This window comes from Plutella xylostella, chromosome Z (assembly GCF_932276165.1).
Source record: "Plutella xylostella chromosome Z, ilPluXylo3.1, whole genome shotgun sequence".
In the NCBI taxonomy this organism is placed as follows: domain Eukaryota; kingdom Metazoa; phylum Arthropoda; class Insecta; order Lepidoptera; family Plutellidae; genus Plutella; species Plutella xylostella.
Genome location: NC_064012.1, coordinates 4,642,622 through 4,663,979, shown reverse-complemented (window position 1 = coordinate 4,663,979; position 21,358 = coordinate 4,642,622). Strand labels below are relative to the sequence as shown.

At 38.3% G+C, this 21,358-nt stretch overlaps 1 protein-coding gene across 1 annotated transcript in view; it reads left to right on the top strand.

Moving 5' to 3' along the window:
* Nucleotides 1–861: 861 nt before the first annotated feature.
* The window catches only part of LOC105385330 (bestrophin-4), a 31,010-nt gene continuing 10,513 nt past the window's right edge, over nucleotides 862–21,358 (top strand). Inside the window, exons 1-3 of the mRNA XM_011555691.3 lie at nucleotides 862–1,220; nucleotides 9,057–9,167; nucleotides 15,048–15,219. Coding sequence (XP_011553993.1) covers nucleotides 1,150–1,220; nucleotides 9,057–9,167; nucleotides 15,048–15,219 — 354 coding nt within the window. The 5' untranslated portion in view covers nucleotides 862–1,149. The remainder of the gene's footprint in view (nucleotides 1,221–9,056; nucleotides 9,168–15,047; nucleotides 15,220–21,358) is intronic.

The following is a 21,358-nucleotide window of genomic DNA, read 5'->3' as shown; positions in this document are numbered from 1 at the left end:
CAACATCATTGAATATATAAACGACAACCAGACACAAGGCAAACACAAATGTTTGCACTGGGCGGGATTCGAACCCGCGGCCCCCAGTTTCGGAAGCAGCTTCACTACCGCCTTACCTACGGTACCGTCAGAGCCCGGTTGGTACCTACTCATGAAGATGACTATGTACCAGCCTTCCTGCACATATTTTCGAACTTTGCTAATCAAGCATATTATGTAGCGGTTCTTTTAAAGACTCCTGTGTGGTTGGAGATTATCGTGATTTTGATGGCATTATTTGTATGAAGGAGTCATCTCAGTTTAGGTAAGTAGGTAGGTACATTGTATGGCGAAATTATATTAATTATTTAATATAAGTAAATAATGAAATTAGTTATTTAAGTATAACGTTTTACTCTTTGTTCTTAGATTAGAACCTCAACGCTTCTGATTATCAATAACGTTATGTACAATCAATCTACATATTCTACATATCGTCGATTGACAGGAAATATTTTTAGCTTCATACCGAGGTAGCTATCATCATTAATTCTACTCATGGGATTAAGTTATCCAATAGGATTAAAATAGATTTGAAATGTCGCCCTCTCTTTGTGATACTTAATTACAAACATGTAAGTAAAGGATCAACAATAGTTACTTCAGTAGGAAATCAAGGTTTTCATTATCGTCACCATATCGTATCGTATTGATTAGTCATTGCCTGAGCGCCACATAGCCGTTCGTTTTAGAAAGCAGGCTTTTATTTGAGTTTACCTATTTGAGGCTGAGTACGGTGCTGCCATCTGTTGGTGGTGACGTGGAGGAACACAGGAGGCGGCTGTATGCGCGGGCGCAGTCGCCGCGCCCCTGCCCCCCGCCCCTGCCTCGCCGCCAGTCGCTCTCGAGCCTTCAACGCGCGCGGTGCTCGCTTGCTCTCCTAACAACAATCGGGAACGGCCGAAGACGACTAAACACACCAGAATGTGACCTAACAAGTGCACCCTTCTGCATCTAACTTCCCTTCACCTTCCCCGATAGCTTAAGTTTAACAAACTGCACTTTCAAAACGCATATTAATTCCCCGTGTGTGCTTCGTGTCAAGCTCGCGTCAACAAAACGTGTGTGTGTTTTAATAAATATTAGTCTAGTTAGTGACTTGGGCCCGTCATGACGATATCATACGCCGGCGAGGTCCCCAACGGCAGCAGTTTCGGATGCTTCTGGCGGATCCTTCTCAAGTAAGTGCTGAGGAGAAGCGGCGGCCAGCAGCTAGTCGCAACATTCCAATCGGAACTTGACATAAGTTATCCACGCACTTGCACAGTGCACTAAACGCTCCAATGGTTACATTTGTTGAAGCTTGTTTTGTTCGTAAATCGAGGGTCTAGCATGTCCTGGAGAGTCCTCCGACAGCGCACCGTGACGGAAACACTGACGTGAGCGCTGACAATGCAAGTCCGTAACCATTGTTTGTCGTTTCCCAACGTACCTACCTACCTATCTAAGCCTGAAACATTGTATAGTGTAGAATTTCGCGAGGCAGCTCACAGCTGGTATGCCGACCTTGGAGTTCGTGATCAGCACAGCTGATGTCTGAAGTCGAGGTCGCCAAGGAGAAAGGTGGCGAAAGCTTACATAAACAAAGTGGGTCCTATCTAACAGACAACATAGGTACCTACATACAACAAGACATCTATATTTAATATCAACTCTGACTGCTACCAACCAATATTGTATTCCGGTGTTGCACAATACGCATAATTTACTAGTTTATGTTTATATAATTAAGGAAATCGCGATTTACTACACGAATATCTTAAAATGTATCTTAAACAGAACTATATTCGTATCTAGGTAGGTTATATACCATATAGATATCTATATCTCGAGTACCTAACCTAACCTAACCTAGGTAGATATGTACTTACTTCTATTCTATTCTATTCTCTGTGAGGGTGTAAGTAAAGTACCTACACCTGCCTCTCTCGAGTGGAACCTTTGTGCATATCCCCAAGGTCTACTGCCTTCCTAAGCTTGGACCATTTCATAAGCTGGTCCACCCACTGCGGGTTGGTGGGTTCACATAATAATAGGTATCTAGATGTGCTAAATCTAGATATGCAGGTTTCCTCACGATGTTTTCCTTCACCGTAAGAGCGATGGTATACATACATTGTACTTAAGTTAAAAGAACTCATTGGTACATGTCAGCGCCGGGATTCGAACCGCATCACTTGCGTGAGAAACGGGCGCTTACCCGACTGAGCTACCACCGCTCCCAAATACCGCTCGCACCGATAGGTACTAATTATGTATACAGGTTTATAAATCTGTAATTAACTGGTAGTCTGGCCCATATAGCCTATTTATTGTAAGTATCGTATTATTATCGTATGTTACCTAGGTATGTATAGGTACCTATACCTACCTACTCAACTCACTAAGGTGTAATAAGAAGTAATGTGGCAATGGTAAAGGTAAAGCTATATTATGCTGAACAATTATCTAATTACCTACATATCTATTATCCTATAATACCTATTATAGGTACTTACAATTAGTATGATACATATATACATAAGTAAGTACCTACTTACAGAACTAATCGTAGAATGCCTAATGATTATGGATTCTCCGAGTACCTGAAGGTTTAGCCCTAGGAGGTGTGAGTTCGAGTAAGTTGATCCTTGCTGTATGGTGAACACGGCTTGACTGAACCAGGCCATAAAATCACTCATTGAGGAATAGAGCACATCAAAAAATAATTTCATTTTCTTAACAAAACTAACGTGTACCTACCGACCCAGCTCCTAAAATCTCTTAGCTGAATTAAGTATCTCTGGGGCCTTTCATAATCTGGCGAAGAACCACCAACTGTAGTTGAACTCCTCAGACCACAGATTGCTGGATTAACATTTATTATAGATGTAGCAAATTGAATGAAGACGGATTAGGAGTATTTAGGTATTGTGGCGCCTTGGAAGAGGCTTTCTTCATCAGCACTTCATCTACTTATCAGCGTGACGTAGACAAACACGAGAGGACTTTCTAGCGTTTTTCACCGTGGTAAACGATTTGTTAATCAGTTAGTCGTTGAATATTCAGTGTACCCAACGGACCCTGTTATTTTTTATACTGGAGGCTCCTTCTTTGGACCACAGCAGTAAATGATTACGAGGTAATGATGATGATGATGATAGGACGAGCCATAAGTATATTATGTTATGTTAAGTAAGACGAATTTTGGCTGCCGGTGATGATGCACAACTTTCCAGTGCGAAATTACACAGATGACCTTCAACCAATCACATCATTGAACCTGTTCGAGTCTGTGGAACCCCCATTAAGGCAGAAGGTCAACCGAGAACTGAATGGCTAATATCACACTCTCCAAATGTAGCTATCTACAAGGTCTCAAGCTGGACACAGTACAGGTCATACAATGCTTACTGCCAGTACTCTAGTCAAATTAGAATCGAGAAATGTTGATCTCGGAATGATGAACGCAAACATTATATGTATTATCATCACGTTGATTTTAGAAGAGATTATACTCGACATGTTCAGGTACCTAATCACTATCACCTGTCACTTCAAATTATTATTAAGTAGTTATTAAGTATACACTATGTATAGGCACTATGTACTCACGACAGTGATGTTGGTTAGTGCCTAGTGCCATTGTGGTTAGGATGCAACCTAAAGATATACTCTTCCACAAATCGCATCACTTTGAAATAGTATCGTTCTTATTTCATTCTTCTTAAGATTCATTATTAAATTATGAGTTGCGATGACTGAAAGCCACTACACTTTCGTAACCGCTGGTAGATACCGCCTCACTTGCTTTTGCACAAACAAATAAGGAATTAAGGAAATGCGTTTCGCACGTGATTCCTTTACGACAGGTGACAGTCGCATGAACATGTCCAAGAGCAAACATACTGGCAAACCGGTTGACATCACGGTCACGGCAAAGTAAAATATCTGTTTCGATCTCCTCGATCTATAATATGTAAGTATATACCTACCTACCTACTATTTGCTTACTACTAGGCTTTGAGGTCTCTGATTTAAAGAAGTTAAACGTACAGTGACTGGCGACAAATGAGGATAAAATACTAGTTAGTATCGTTTAGGAGCAATAACTGGCAATGCTATCTTTAATTTCATCCCTCATATCAAGACCAACATCTATTTCAAAAATTAATTTAATAGGTTACTTACTCCATTATTCACTTACCCATTAAATAAATGAGTCATCATCACAGCCAATGACGTCCCCGCTGCTGGGGATCCGCGGATCGTCTCCTTTCATTGAAGGAGACCCGACGCGACGTGTTTGTCCTTCGATTGAAGGAAGGATTTTAGGCCTAGTCCACCACGCTGGCCTAGTGCGGGTTGGGACAATAAATGAGTACTTACATCAGTTTGTTATTAGGTACTTACGTGATTAGTTAGCGTGATTACTGATTAAATTGTACTTACCCAAACTTTGACACGTATAAATATTGAGAGTTCCTACGTAGGATTGATACAAGTTTTAGCTGTGCTGTAACCTGTAATAGCTGTCCATTATCATGACTGTGACAACACTGACAACACCTCTGCCTACCTCTTAATTGAATTCCTAACATCAACTATCTTTAGCAGTGCATGCGCATTGTGTGTAGGTAGGTTCGAAAAGAAACAACAATGTGGTTTTTTTATATTTTTTTAATCACAAACATCTCATATTTGGTATGTCACATAAATACTACCTTTGGTTTACATATAGGGATATATTTTATAGATCCTCAAGATATTAAAAAGATTAAAAACAGCTCGGATGGCCAAAAACCCTGATACCTAGTTAGTTCGGCCGAAATCACTCACTACGAGACAAATATTAAAATTTGTTGGTCGGTCTAGATCCAGAGTTATACATTTAATTCTGATAAAGTCTCATTAAACACAGATAGTAATATATTTTTTCGACCTTCGATGTGTCCGAAATATAGATTTATATGGTATACCTACGTACTTACTCTAAAAAAGTAGGTGTTAGTCTAGACATTGAGTATACATTTACTTATAATATAAACTGCTTACTTTTCTAAAATACAGCCAATACAGCGTGTATTTAAGCGAAAGTAAAATTATTTTAAATGAAGAAAGTATTTAAGAAAACAAAAAAAGCTAATTATTTTCATAGTCATGATCCAAATCATGATTTCAATAGTAGACAATTTTTCAATGTTTAATATTAATAGGTTTAAATAACATAGCATTAAACTTTTTAAACAATAAATAATAATGGAATGAGGGCTATCGACACTTCTGTTTTAATTTAACAAAAACTTAAAATTATAATTGAAACCATATATTATATTAGAAATTTTATAAGAAAGGAAGTACATCTTTTTTGTATAATTATAAATTACCTACCTAGTTCAAGTTACCTACATTTCCAACACCTGTAAAATCCCATCCATCACAACCGGTCCCTGTATCCAATCCATAATAACTGATCTCAGAATAAATTTTCATGACCACAATCCATTAAGTGTAATATATTTTTGTATTTTTTTTGTTTTTTTACGCATTTTTTTGTATACGCTAAGTATTTCATTATCAATTTAATAAATGCATATTACTTCCATTTCGTTATATAAATTGAGTTACTCTTTTAATTGATTTTAAATTTAGGCCTATTATAACAATAAATATTAGAATTAACAAGGTTTAAACAATTGAATAACAGAGGGTAATATAATATCCAAACAGATCATTGGCCGCCCCCAGTTCACAGGTCACAAGTGTAAACAACGTACTTCAATCGAAAAGCCCCTGATGGCACCCAGTTCACAGGTCACATACCTACTAAACAACGTACTTGAACAGAAAAAAGGGTTCAGTACCATAATCTATTAATACTTCGTATAAATCTTTGGGTATAAAAACAAACTTAATAGGAATGCACTAGAAATATTATATCTACGTGGTATTTATGTATACTAAAGAATTTAAATGCAAAAAATATCTCGTTTACGAGTTGTGAAAACTAAAGAAGCCCTTTCTAAAAATGCGGGTACTGAAAAGCATTTAAATTGAAATCATCTGAGAACGGCCCATAACGATTGAAAGCTTGAGTCATGTCGATATCAATGTTAAGGTACGGTTTTCTGTATTTCTGCTTAGCTTTGTTCAGTTTTTTCATCAAGGCTTTCTTCGTAGTCTCCAGCATGTTTGATTGTATATAAATACTGTATAATTTGTAGCACTTTTGAACCAGCAGAGCGACGTCAGCGAGCTCGTGGGCGCGGGCGTCCAGGTCCAGGAAGCAGCTGTTGCTGAGGTGGATGTTCTCCAGCCACGCACACTCGCTCAATCCCTTCATCATTGCCTTGTAATGAATGCCTTTCTCCACATATTTGAAGTTACGTAGGCTTTTACAGAACTTCAGCGCCTTAGCAACACGCTCGGAATATTCGTTCACAGTCGGCGTATCAATACTCAAGGTGGTCAGTACGGTGGCACCCTGCAGAAGCACTTTGAAGAAGTTGTCGGAGTAGTTAGCGTCTCCGGCCAGAGCGAGGAAAGTGGTTTTGGACAAGAATTGATTTGCAGGACTCATCGTTATCGGATTGAGAATATTCATGAACTGAATGTTGAGTTTGACGCTTTGTTTGTCCTTCACGATGCCATCGAATTTGAGCTCGTAAGCTGGCGGGCCCGTCCGGAGTCTCTTGGGCTCGGGCCCGGGCTGCGCGCCGCCGGCCGCGCCCGGCGCCTGCTGGCGCGGCGGAGTCACCGTTATGTGGCAGCTCACGTTCTCAGTAGTTATATCCTTCAAATGGTTTAAAGGGCATTCGGTTGATTGCGGAAAATATTCTTTGATCTGCACGAGTATCTTTGCGAAGAACGCCTCGTCGAATGTGGTACGTGATTTATCGAAAAACATCATCATAGCATTACGCCTCAATCTTTGCAGAGTGAACTCTTCCAAGCAAGTGTGTAGGTTTCGTTTGGCACGATTACCTACTGCGAAATGTTCTTCAATGAACGATCGGAAAATGTGCGAAGCATAGAATTGGCAGTACTTCAAACTGGCATCTCTCTTTATCATAATGAATTCAAAATCATCAAGATCCTTGAATACGTGCATGAAATCGTACACGAAATAGTTGTACGACGTGTTTCCGTCCTTTTCGAACCAGTCAAAAAGGTATATTGACAAATTCTGGCAATGGATGACCTTCCTGTAGTCGCGCAGGCGGTAGCGCGAGTGGTCGCAGTCGATGGCCGTGAGCTTCACATTCTTGAGATTCTTGGCTTCCGACAGCAGGTACAGAGGCAAATGAGAGAATACCAAGTTCTCCGGGGATCCAACAAAGCTCAAATTTTCCAATTTTGCCAACATTCTAATGGCTTGCAATAGCATTTGCTCAGGGATGAATGCGGCCCTTGTAAAAATGAAATTGAGACTCATGTTCTTGATGGTGGGGCACAAACGGTGGGCCTCGACCATATCGGGTATAGTGATGTTAGTGTAAGAAACATCTATGGTCTTCAGGTGTTTCAACTTGCCAATGACAGGGAGAAGATTTTTTTTGTGCAGATCCGGGATACCGCACAGGATGAGCTCCTGCAGGCTGGGGGCCACCTGGAGGAACAGGTGGTGCTTGAAGGACTGCGCGGTGGCCATGGTGGACCGGGACAGGTCGCACCTCGTCACGAGGCCCCGGTAGCACATGATGCGTTCGAAATAAGAGCATGTCTGGCTCAGCTGGTACTGCGAGCGGAAGTCCAGTTCTCTCAGAATGAGGATGAGCACGTCTTCAGGTAGATCCATCAAATTCATGGTGCTTACCGGTGGGGTGTCGTCGCTCGAGAGGTTGTCCATACTTGTAACAGTAGCACAATGTTGATTAATGTTTCACCGGCATGTAACTTATTTGATAACAAATCGGCGAGGCGCCCAGCGAACAACTGTTGCGCATCTACCAGGTATCCGCCGGGGGTTGATTAGAGAGGGACGGGGCTCCGCCTGCGGAGGTGAGGTAGACAGGGAGGGAAGCTGTAATAAATCAATACACCCCTCATCCCACGCGCGGCCCACGCTGGCCTCGATCCCGTCCCCCCCGCGCCCCTTCATCTCGCGCAGCGCGCACCTGTCCTTATATGGAACTGCATCAAATACACTTATTAATTATCAATCAATACATGCAGACTCAAATTAATAAGCGTATTAACTTGCGTAGAAGAACTTTTCTGGCTAAGGTGCAATGCTGCCTACTTATATCATTTTATATTATACGGTACCAAAATGTATTCATGCGTAAATAAATCACAGAGAACAAAGAACATTCAAATTTCACGACAAACTCGATGGAATGGAACCCGGGGCGAATTCCTTCCACCACAGCGTTTTTTGGTGAAACAGATTTGTAAACCTGAAACCAAAAAGAGGGGTATCACAAGTTTCATCTCTGTACTGAGTACCTGAGCGTCTGCTGGTGCCCACATAGTTTGCTCACAGACACAGAGCGACGCCCTGAGAATATAGTATAATATCAAAAATATTTATATAAATGTATGTTTACCCAATACCCAATGTATGTAGTTATAATTGTACATGCGTTCTAAAACTAAAAGTATAAACTAGCGGCTGCATAAACGCCGTCTAATAATTATTGTTGTGGCAGGATGAGGAAGCCCAGTGGAAGGATAGTTAGGATAGTGTGTTTTGGCGCTTTTCGGCATAGACTGTTCTGCAGGAGACAAGTACGGGCTAATGAGGAAGACTTATTAGACTGGTTATTCAGCACATATTTATATGACCGTGATCTAAACATCGGATCATGAAAGATGAACAAAATGGAGAACAGCTCATGCAATCATCTTTTTTTTATTTATGATCGAATGATAAATTATTTACGAGGGCATCCTAGCTTCCAAGCAGCATAGAGAATAATATAGAGCGTCAAATCGTCGCGCGCTTTTAGCACTTTCCACTAAGAAAGTGTCTTCTGTGCATCAGTCAAGTTACTAGGGAAGTCGTTGGTTCCTAATCCCGTGTTGTTTGTCCCCAGATGGCGCGGCAGTGTGTACAAGCTGGTGTGGCGGGAGCTGCTGGCGTACCTCACGCTGTACTACACCATCAACTTCATCTACCGCTTCGCCATGACGGAGCAGCAACAGAGGTTGGTACCATCCTGAAGCCGCTACACGGGTTCGTTGTCGACGTAGATAAACGTCTACGTATTTACGGCGTTGTGATTGGTGGATCGCAACAGTGAACAAGTTTATCGACGTCGATAACGAATCCTTGTAGCCTTCGAAGTGAGAGCGTCAGATAGAATGCTCTATATGGAGCGTCAGCCACAGACCATGTGTTGGTAGGCGCTGCCTAGAATATCGTGCTAGCGAGTTTTTTTGGAGTGGAAACGCGGGCAGGCTTCTAAGCAGCTGTTCTAAGCTTTAATATCATCATCAGCGAATAATCAAGATCTACTCGTACTGCTGATGCTGCATGTTTCTCTCCCAAAGGAGTAACTCATTATTCTGCCCTCGGCATTCTCTGTCTAACCTCTGACCAACTATCTAATACATTCGTGCTGGAATGCATTAAAATCTTAATGATTGTATTGTATCAAAATCTGGATATTTTTTAAAAGTAAATAGTAAGAACATCTCTGACCGGACTCGACATGAAAATAGCAACTCATAATTACATAACGGGACATGACATACGAATGTAGGTATTATGTTGTTATGAAATCACTTAGTTATAATTACACTATTTACATGTTAGAAAACTAGGTTATTGGACCAATATGGCATATGCAAGGTTAACAATTACTTTACTTATTGCTTCGTCTTGAAAAAAACTTTATGTTAAATGGCGTGCATTACGTATTATCAGTGAGGTTATTTAAAGTTATTGTTGTAGAAATGGAGTGCAAAGTACAATACCACTGCAAATTGTCTCTCTGGCTTACATATTAAACGCTTATTGTTTGGTTTCTCAGTCAGTGTGTTAGCCAACCTGTGTTTTGAATACATTAGTTGGCAGGAGGATACAAATAAACGTTCTATGCTGACGATAGCCTGAACCTGTTTGGTCGATAGAAATAGCTATGAGTGCAAGGATAAAATGAAGATGAATTTTTGAGACATTCCTTACTTACGTGGGACCTTTTATTACCTATACTTATTATGTTATAAAATTATAATTATAGAAGAACATACATATCAATCATACGAGTAATAAAGACGAAAGTTTTCGGTGTACATAATATTAACTATATCTATGTATGCGTATGTATTATGTTATGATGTAACAAAAGGATAAAAAGTACATATTAGTATTACTTTTTATCCCCATGAATAGCCATGCTACGATGGAAAAGCTGAAAAAACTACAGCGAGAAAAAGACAGATTTTAACTTAAATTTATTTCTGCTCAGTAGCTACATACGAGTACATAATTGAGTCCATAAAAAGTAATGGCATAAGTAACCTCAGGTGATGGTTAAATATCGTACAAGTAGGGACACATCCAACCTGACACTAGCCATCTAGATATGTAGGTACTTTACTAAATATTTATGTATATGCATTGTCTCTATGAACATTGTTTTTTACTGTTTCCACCACTATACATATTATCTAGGTTACCCTTGCACCCCTATAATGTATCATAACATTATGTATCAAATTTACATTATCTAGAGATACGGGTCTAACAACCTATAATTATGAGTACCTAACTATTGGTTTAGAGATGTTTTAAGGACTAACATAAATGCAAAGACTAGGTTATTAATAGGTATTAATAACATTCATTCATACCTAATCATGCCATAAGTAACCTATCAGTGAAGTTATCACCCTTAAGCTTCAGTGGCCTCGCTATAATATAATCCATGGCTAGTTATGTACTAGTTATTATTATGTGGCTCCATAGCCTATGTCTTCCTGCCATAATGGCCCCAGTCCTTCTTCACTATACCTTGCTTGCTCGCTCATTGACCAATAGAAAGAATAGTGTACGGTGGCCTGCGCTTAAAAGTATACAGCCGGAGTTTTTAAAATAGCGATCTCAAGCTCACATGCTGCTCAAGCACATCCACATAAACACCACTGCTACACACATCACACAACACGTCCCCGGATTTATAACAGATGTAGCTGGTCCCTTCATCATCAGGGATCGCTATTTTAAAAACTCCGCCTGTATACTTTTAGACGCAGGCCACCGTACCTACCTATTCTATTCTATTCTCTGTGGGAGTGTAAGTACCTACACCTGGCTCTCTCGAATGGAACCTTTGTGCATATCCCCAAGGTCTAAACTGCCTTCCAAAGCTTGGACCATTTCCGACCACGCTGGTCCACTGCGGGTTGGTGGGTTCACATATTATCTAAATGTGCTAAATCTAGATATGCAGGTTTCCTCACGATGATTTCCTTCACCGTAAGAGCGATGGAATACATTGTACTTAAGTTAGAAGAACTCATTGGTACATGTCAGCGCCGGGATTCGAACCCGCAACTCTTGCGTGAGAAGCGGGCGCTTACCCGACTGAGCTACCGCTCCGAAGTGTACCTACCATAATATAATAATTATTCTTTTGTAGTAGGAATCCCTTTATTAACTTACATACTTAAAAATTAACAATAATTAACGGCGATTAACTTTCCAATTGTGACATTTAACTAATTCAGCTGGTTTTTAATTAATGTGGTTTAACCTCGTCGTACAAACTCTTGCGTAAATAATCATTTAATTAATGTTCATGTGATAGATATAAATATGCCAAACAGGGATTTTGCACAAAATTCTTAAAAGTTATTCTATCAGTAAACTTATTTTTTTAAGATATTCGTTCAAACTAATGATTTAACGGTATTTTTACCCGATTTTATAGCAGATGGTCGTGATCAAGAAATAACACCTCAGAATATCAATATTTGCAGTATTTTTCGATAATATTTTCCTGTACCAATCGTGTAGTGTTGGTTTTTTTAGGTATCATTCATTGTGTGACTTGTTCCCATACCAATTGTCTTCCTTCGATGAATATTATACACATTGTAGTTATACATAATATTTATTATTAATTAAGAACTCTTATGGATCACAAACAACCAGGGAACATACCCTATACAGGATATTGTACCCACAATAATATACTTACGAAGCACAACTAAAATTTCAGAGACAACATTTTCTTGGTAAAACTGGAACTTTTGAGTTGTATGTCCCAATAGTCCGGGAGTAATGTAGATGTCGCAGGCCTTTAATGTCCTGTTTGATTGAACCGCTAGCCCGTTCATTGGATGACGCTATTCAGTTGTATGACTAGGCCGAACGTTGATTGTACAAGCGTCACAAAACGTCCAACTAGTTAGCGGACTTAAAATCAGTCAGGTGGTGAATAAAACAAATATGGCGTCTAACAGCGAACAGCTGACACAAAAAGCACTTGTATTGTTATTTTTTGCAAATAAATTAGCTTTAAAGTGCGTTATTTATGTTAAAATAGTGTGACAACATGGATTTACCTATTATTACACCGCCGGCAGATAGTTTCAAAGAAAAAAATGTGCTGAAACTGGATAATTATGAACAACAATATCAAGGTACGTTTATTGTTTATTTATATTTATTTATATACACTTTATTGTACACATACACAAGCAAACATAAAAGAGAACAGTTACAAATCAAATCAATTGTTATTGTTTAGTTAATTGGTGAGATGAGAGCTTTGTAACATAGTCTTTTTGTTAACTCTTGTCTGGTCATGTTCATCCTAACCAGACATTATAAAGCTGCTATACTATATCCCATTTAACGACTTCGCTGAATAACGATCAGTCAAGACGTTGGACGTTACAGTCAACCACTTGACGAGTTGTTCTTTAGTCATTCAACTGAGTAGCGTCATCCAATGAACGGGCTAGCGGTTCAATCAGACAGGAGATTAAACCAGATGCCTGCGACATAGACATGTAGACCAACACAGGGTATGTAACATAGACTTAGTTTATATTGGCGTAGTATATACTAAGTCTATGGTATGTAATTATAATTAGTGACCCTATTTAATGAAATTGTTAATTAATACCACCAATTCGTTAACACAAAAGCGAAAAATAAAGTAAGTTGATACAAGGAAAACTGATTGGCATTGTTAGTTCATTGCGTACAGATTTGTTATTGAACTGAACCAACTTAATTATATCTTTATACATATACATATGTACTCAGTACTTACTAAGGCTAGAACCGTGGCTAGAAAGTGTTTCCTTCAACCATATTCCTTCGGCGTACGAATGTGTATAACAATTAAAACGGGTCTACTTATGGCACTCTCGGTGTATTACATATTTATCTATTATATATACTTGTATATATTATGGAACTTAAGTTAAATAAATGACTGAGTATGTAGTTGGTAAATGAGGGACTGGGGAATTTTTTTCATTAATGCAAAAATAACATTTTAATTTTATTTTTTATTCAATTATTGTTTTAAAATTTACAAATCTGTTAAAATCTGTAATTAATAAAACCTGCCTTAGATACCTTCGAGCTCCAAACGCAGTGCACGTTCAAACTTAAATAATAATTTAAATAACCGGATCTCACAGAATATCGCCTTGATTAAATATTAAAGAAAGAAAAAAATACAAGGTAGCTACTTAATATCTGTTAATTCCCATGCCGTCAAGCAAACAAAGGATATTAAATTTTATTTTAAGTTTTTTAATTATCCATGAATATTTTTATCTTTAATGATGAGGGATCTCTACGTCCAGCGTAGTTAAACATTGCAATATACATAAATATTTGTTTAAACGTAAATTGCACACTAAGCAATATTTTTTACTACCGTATACGTGCTGAAAAGATGATGATTATGCATACAACCTGTAACAAACCGTACAAAAACTAATGTCCTAGATATTTTTGCTGGCGACATCTTCATTGCATTACCAACAGTACTTCAGTAGGAAGATAAAATGCTGAAAATATGTTATGGCTATGATAATGACCTATTGACACAACCTAGATGACACATCATTTTAGATTCTTATAATACCTTAGTAACTACGGGTAACTAGTTATTAGGAAGAAATCTTGTATTTGTAGTAGCTCATCGTAAAGTAGAGATAGAACACGAATAATACATAAGTACTTACCCTTATTTATAACTCTTGATGACATGCCTGTTACACATTGTATGAGTGATTCATATTTTATATTTGCACGCTGCCATTGCAGTAGTTTACTCAGACGATTTAATTGCATGCTTTATTGTGAATATCTCTATCATCATCTTCATTCAAGATTGGATCTGGTATAACGTTCGTTTAGCTAATCCGTGTTTGAATCGTGTTCTGGTCAGGAATCGCCGCAACATCCACTTTGATAAAACTCGGAATAACTATATTCCATCTTTCATCTATATATATAGATGATGATGATCGAATATTTGATCATCATCATCAACATCGGGAAATAACCGTCCGTTGCTATACATTGGCCTCACAAAAAGACTGCCACAACTTACCACCTCTATGCTACGATTATTGTGACTAGGGAGGGTTCAGACTGCCAGAGTGTCATGTTGAAAAATCTCTAGTTGAACCCTTCAAGAGCACCTCGTCTACTTTCCTATTTCGGATATATCTTTCCTAGGGTCAGTCAGTTGTCAGTCACCGACTGCCCAGGATAAGATACAGTTGATACGTTACTCAAGAAAGCCGCTTCCATGAACTCCAAAAGCCATAACCTATTCATAACGAATAATAGTAATCATGCTGTTGCGTTTTTGACGCACTGGAAAGCAACCTGTTACCGTACCACCACCGACACCATGAGCAACGTCGTCGCTAGCTTGTAAAATCTGACGTAACTTGTATGGATCTGACAGATTTTTCCAAGGCGAGCGATGCTGGTTATGGGTTGTTAATTATCAATGGGTCGGTGGTGTATTAATTTCTGTATTTTGTTGTTATTGTCAGTGTGTCAAACAAATGAATCTTTATCTATCTTAAATCTTCCGCAGAATATTCGAGAAGGTCCGGCAGTACTTCGGCGCTCAATCCGAGTCGATCCCGATGTCGTTCGTGCTGGGCTTCTACGTGAGCCTGGTGGTGAAGCGCTGGTGGGAGCAGTACAAGCTGCTGCCGTGGCCCGACACGCTGGCGCTGTTCATCTCCGCCGGCATCCCTGGTGCGGTCAGTATTGTTAGCTGGCGATTCACGTTTTCAAGCGTGCGGGTGAGGGGTTAAGCTTGACGAAGCTTGATAAACATTTATGCCTAGTTTCACCATACTCTGTTATTTACCAAGTAACATGTAACAAGGGATCATAACATGTAAAAGGTCCACAACTATGTGGACCTTTGTTCACACATCTGTCAAAAATTCAATATAGAAATTTAATTTTTGATGATACTTAACCATGAAACAGGGATGTTAATGGTCTAACAGACTATGGTGAAACTAGAGATAAGATTTTTAGATATTTGCTCTCGTTACGCATAAAATATCTAAACGTATGATCTAACTTTCGTATGATTTAAGTAAAGAGTAACCCCCTCTAGTCCCGCGCATAATCGTCCTATCAAGGATATAAATGAATCTGCTATAGTGAACGCATCAGCGATTGTATACTAATATTTTACAATATAAATCAATGACTACTTCATTTGTACTCTTCAGTTTGTTCTCGGATGTGTGAGCCTAGCTTATGTGTGTGCAGGGTGGAATTTTACTAGTGAAGCCTTGATCGGGTCGTTCAATGATAAAATTCGAACCCTTCTTCTTGTAAGTACAGACTGATACTTGACATGAAAAATATTATCGTATACAAACGTTGTTTGTATGTATGATCAAATACCATATTATCCAAAGGTACATACAAACATGATCGATTTCATCCATCTTCCACCCATAGATCTAAGGATCAAACTGTTTGCGCTGGGATGGCAGACATACCTATCTTCTGCTAATTGTACATAAATCAAGATATCACTGTTTCTTTGAATGTGGCTTAGTGGCTGTGCGATGTTTCAGGAATTTACACAGTTATGTTTAAATGTGATATACAGTATTGTGCAAATTAATGTGAACACGAGTGAAAATTTGAAAAAAATACCTTTATTGGCTCAAAAATAAAAAAACTGATTTATATTAATACAATTTAAGTTATTTTAATAGAAAATGTGTCCTCCCTTGCTTTTATAACTTCTTCAACACGTTTTGGCATAGAATTCATATGATTTTAACAGTTTTCTGATATTTACTGGTCTAAAAAACTTGTATGGATTACAGCCTCAATCATTTTAGTTTTTCTTGTGCAATCCGTTTTACGAAGTCTAACTTTGACGATGGCCCACTTATTTTCAATGGGATTAAGTGCCGATGAGTTCTCTGGCCAATCAAAGGCATGATATCTTGTTGTCCTTGAAATATTTAAGCATAATCTCGGACACGCGGAATGGAGGCGAATTTTGTTGAAAAACTTATTGACCGTTAGCATCAACTTTTCTTAGTTTGGGGCTGTTTTTTTCTTATATAGGTACCTGATGACTTGTGCCGGTCGAAGGGATGATGGACTCGCTAAAATACAGTGACTTGCAAGAACGGAGATAAGAAGTTGAACTAAGAAAATTTGATGATAACGGTCAATAAGTTTTTCAACAAAATTCGTCTCCATTCCGCGTGTCCAAGATTATGCTTAAATATATCAAGGACAACAAGATATCATGCCTTTGGATGGCCAGAGAACTCATCGGAACTTAATCCCATTGGAAATAAGTGGGCCATCGTCAAAGTTAGACTTCGTAAAACGGATTGCACAAGAAAAACTAAAATGATTGAGGCTGTAATCCATACAAGTTTTTTAGACCAGTAAATATCAGAAAACTGTTAAAATCATATGGATTCTATGCCAAAACGTGTTGAAGAAGTTATAAAAGCAAGGGAGGACACATTTTTTATTAAAATAACTTAAATTGTATTAATATAAATTAGTTTTTTTATTTTTGAACCAATAAATATATTTTTTTCAAATTTTCACTTGTGTTCACATTAATTTGCACAATACTGTACCTATTTAAATATGAGTCATAAAGTAGTACTATTTTAAAACCTACCTTAGTAAGGGTTTTGAAAACCAAACATTTTTATGCATATAATGTACCCTTCAGACAGTTTCATGACACATCATTTTCTAGTGACACATACAATCATGACTGTATTTACCAAGATAAGGTCGGGAGAAGCAAGTTAACGCATATTCTTACTTCACTTATTGTGGTTTTCAGGAAAAATAAATAAACTGAATGAATAAGTGTGGTTAAAACCCGTTTTCATCATTATTTTGTGACGGAGGTGACAAATGTGTCTAAAGTGGGTGATTCTTTGTGTTCAAACAGTAGGTATTGTAGTGTTGGTCCACACAGTTATTCAATGAGTTTACAGTCGTCCAATGAATACAGTAAGGTAACTCTTAATTCTGAAATTAAGAGAGTTCAGAATTATTTTTCTGGAGGTTTCCCCTCCGGTGGTACGGAAATAATTTCAAGTATCAAAATATAACTACTTATCCCAATATTGATTAAAATATTTCCTTTCTCCTTGCCCGCTTCAAAGACGCGTATTATTTTGGCAACCTACTTACGTCTTTTCATCTCTGTAACTCAATGAGTGAGTAAATAGTTTTTTTTAACCCAAGTTGTCCATAATCGTAGTTAGTATTATTTACATACATAAATGTACACAGTAACAAAAAATAAATCATTGCAAAGGCCAGAGATCTGAGAGGCGGCACAAATTAATGACGATGTGTTCATTAAGTTTTTGCTGAAATTGTTACTAAATTCAATTTGCTCGCTCAGTGTTATTATATTCTTAGTGCGCATTTAGTTTTTAATATTACAAGGCCGTTGGTTAAGCATAATTATGTAGGCATTTGACTTTGTGTGTAAGTTATCGGAAAATCACGTTTGCTGACGAGTGTGCACGAAAAGTGGAGAGAGCGACTGCTCCTCTGATATACAAAATACTTGGACGAGATAATAGTTTTACGGCGAAAGCGATATTACATTACAGCTAGGGCTTATGAGTGAGAGGATTAACCACTCACATCAGCTTTCAGACTGCCCAGGCTGCGCCGGACGTACATATAAGTTTCATTTGATTTGGGAGTACCTATGTGAAATACAGGATGTTCCACATGTGGTATACTATACTGTGAATCTGATCAGCAATACCCTGTACTTACTTACTTATTCCCAATCTCCGCTGGGGAGCAAAGGGCCGAAGTGAAGCGCCGCCATTCTTTACGATCTTGGGCCAGCTCAGAGACATCCTCCCAAGACATCCCCGCCTGGCCCATTTCTTTTTTCACAGAGCGCTGCCATGTCTCTCGCGGTCTGCCGAGTCTTCGTTTACCGCCCTCGGGGTGCCATGTCAGTGCTTCCTTTGGGACGTCATCAGTACGCCTGAGAACGTGTCCTATCCATCTCCATTTGCGTTCTTTTACGGTTTCTGCTACAGGTTTTTGATGTGTTCTGCGCCAAAGTTCCTCGTTGGAGACAAAGTCAAACCAACGAATCCCCAGGATATTGCGTAAGCATCTGTTTACGAAAACCTGTAGCTTGTTCGTGGTTTGAACCGTTTTCTTCCAAGTTTCGCAACCGTAGAGGAGAACGGTCTTTACGCACGCGTTGAACAGGCGGATCTTGGTTTGGAGACGGAATGCGGAAGACCTCCACACTGGGCTTAACATGGCAAAAGCTCCACGGGCTTTGTTAATGCGGTTCCCGATATCCTCGTCAGTTCCACCATTTGGTGTGATTTTGCTTCCCAGGTAGGTGAAGGTGTCAACATCTTCAATTGGTTGGCCGTTGATTTTAAATGGAGTACGGTCCGCAGTCATTACTCGCATTGACTTGGTCTTTTCTCTGTTGACATGCATGCCCACTCGGTTACCCAAATTGACGAGGTCATTGAGTTTCCTTTTCATATCAACGCTATTTTCGGAGAAAAGACAAAGATCGTCCGCAAAAGCGAGATACTCCAGAGATGTTCCATCGGACCAATCCAGACCTCCTTTGCCATTCTGCTCCATCACCATACCCTGTATACTTAGGAAAATATACAATTCTAACGCAGTTTGACCTGCGTCAGTCAGGTAGGAGAGGTAGGTCATCTGTTCTGCATTGTGATTGAGGTGACTGCACTTATAAATGGCCAATTACTTACATAAAGTTAGGACCTATCTGTCGTGAGTCGTGAGTAGTCGTGACTTTAGCAATTATCTATACGAAGGACTCCGTAGTTTTCATTTTAATTAGCCAACCTGTACCTGCAAAAAATTTAACTACCTACCTGATGGTCAGATGTTATCTTTGGATGGTACCTACTGGTTGGTTACTGCTTGATGAATTTCAACTCACGCTATATTAACCAGAACTTACGTCAGTATCATCACAACACGATTGACTTTTGTGTATGAGTAGTTGAGTACCTATGTATTCATAGTACATAAGAAAAAAATAAGACAATAAAATTACAATTCTTATAAATACGTGTAAACTAGGTACGTAAATTATGTTATACATAAAGAATAAAAATATCCGTAGAGAAATAAATATTGCGGTTTTAATGTAAGGAAATCCATCATTACACTTTTCACATTTTGCATGGCCTCTCTGCAATGTAACTGCCCGTGCGATAGATCAATATCTATCCTGTTGTTGTTGGATATTCTGCATTGTATACCATTATTTCTTATATAATTGCATGTTTTTGAAGGTTATGTACTTAAATACCTGCTATAGTAGGTATATCATATGCTGCAGAGTCTATGTATATTCGATTTTATTCTGAAATCACTGTAATTACTAGTAAGCAGGTGCCTACTTTGATTCGATCAGCGTTTTTTTTTTGTATTTACGTTTTATCCTTTTTACCTTTTTTGTATATTACCTATTAGATGTTATTATAGATTAGTCTCAGTGCTCTGAGAGCTAAAATCTCACATTAGTAACTTGAAACCGATGGTCTTTAATGGTGTTATTTTTCTTCTCTTCATTTGCGAGTATCTCACCGTCCATTGTCCAGTTATTTGTGGCAACATCCGCTTGACAGGCGTCCACACAATGGTTTAACATTACCTTCTTCACAAACTAAATGGACACCACACCACATGGATGTATTTCATTTTAGAAGCGAATACTTATTTTTAACACCATTCCATGCGTTTAGCCTTTGTTACAGGAAAGATACTTAGTAAATAAACATTTATTTAAATCCTTACGGCACAATAACGGTTCGATGAACAAAAAGTATGTAATTCGGCAAGTAAGAAGATAAAAAGCTTCAGAAAAACGATATTTCCGAAGATTGCTATGCTAACCACGATTCTATCGCGTTGCAAAGTGAAATTCGTATCCCTTTTTTATTATTGAATTCAATACAGACATTATTGTAGAATGTAGATATTAGACTCTTAGATTAGTACATAAAACCTTGATTATATTATAATGGGATATTAACAAACATCGATTGCAGAGATCATTGGGTAGGTACACCCGAGTCCGCGTTGTTCTATGGCAGAGATAGCCACAAAAGTATATTATTTAGTTAAGTCGAAGTTCAAGGATAACATGTTAGGGAAACCTGTATCCCAAAAAATTTAATCGTAACTTTAATTGGGCCTTATTGACTGTCTACCTATTTCGAATCAACAATAGTTAGTGTTGTACATACAAACTATATACTGTACCTATACCCATTACCCACGTCATGCACATCATATAAAGGGTGTATGTTTCACTATGGAAAAAAATAAAAAGACTAGATGAAAGAAGAAAATAAATTAGGTTTATTAAAATGTTATATATGTTGATACAATATGGTATCTCATAGATTACCTATTACCTTGAATTCCATAATAAATGTACTTTACTTACCTCTACTACAGAATCGAAAATTACGTTTACCCTCTTTATAAGGCAGAGGCGCTCTCTTTTCTGACTATCTTCAATAAGGTAATCCCTCTAAACTAAGGTAGGTGTACTCCCTATTCGAAAAGGGCTCTCAGAACCCCGTGTTTTTTACTACGTACGCGTATGACATGCATAACTTTTGCATTAAAATAACAGAAACATAGGTATAATTTATGACGTTAATTTGAAATACGACGAAGCGAAGCTAAATTGTACGATAAGCAATTTGACTCGTAGGAGTCGCCAGATTCAAGCAGTCTTACCACCATAACTAAAAACATGAACTGTATGTTTAGCGTTTTTTTTTAATACTTTATATGCATCTGTCAAACTCCCTTTATACCTGGCTTAAACTT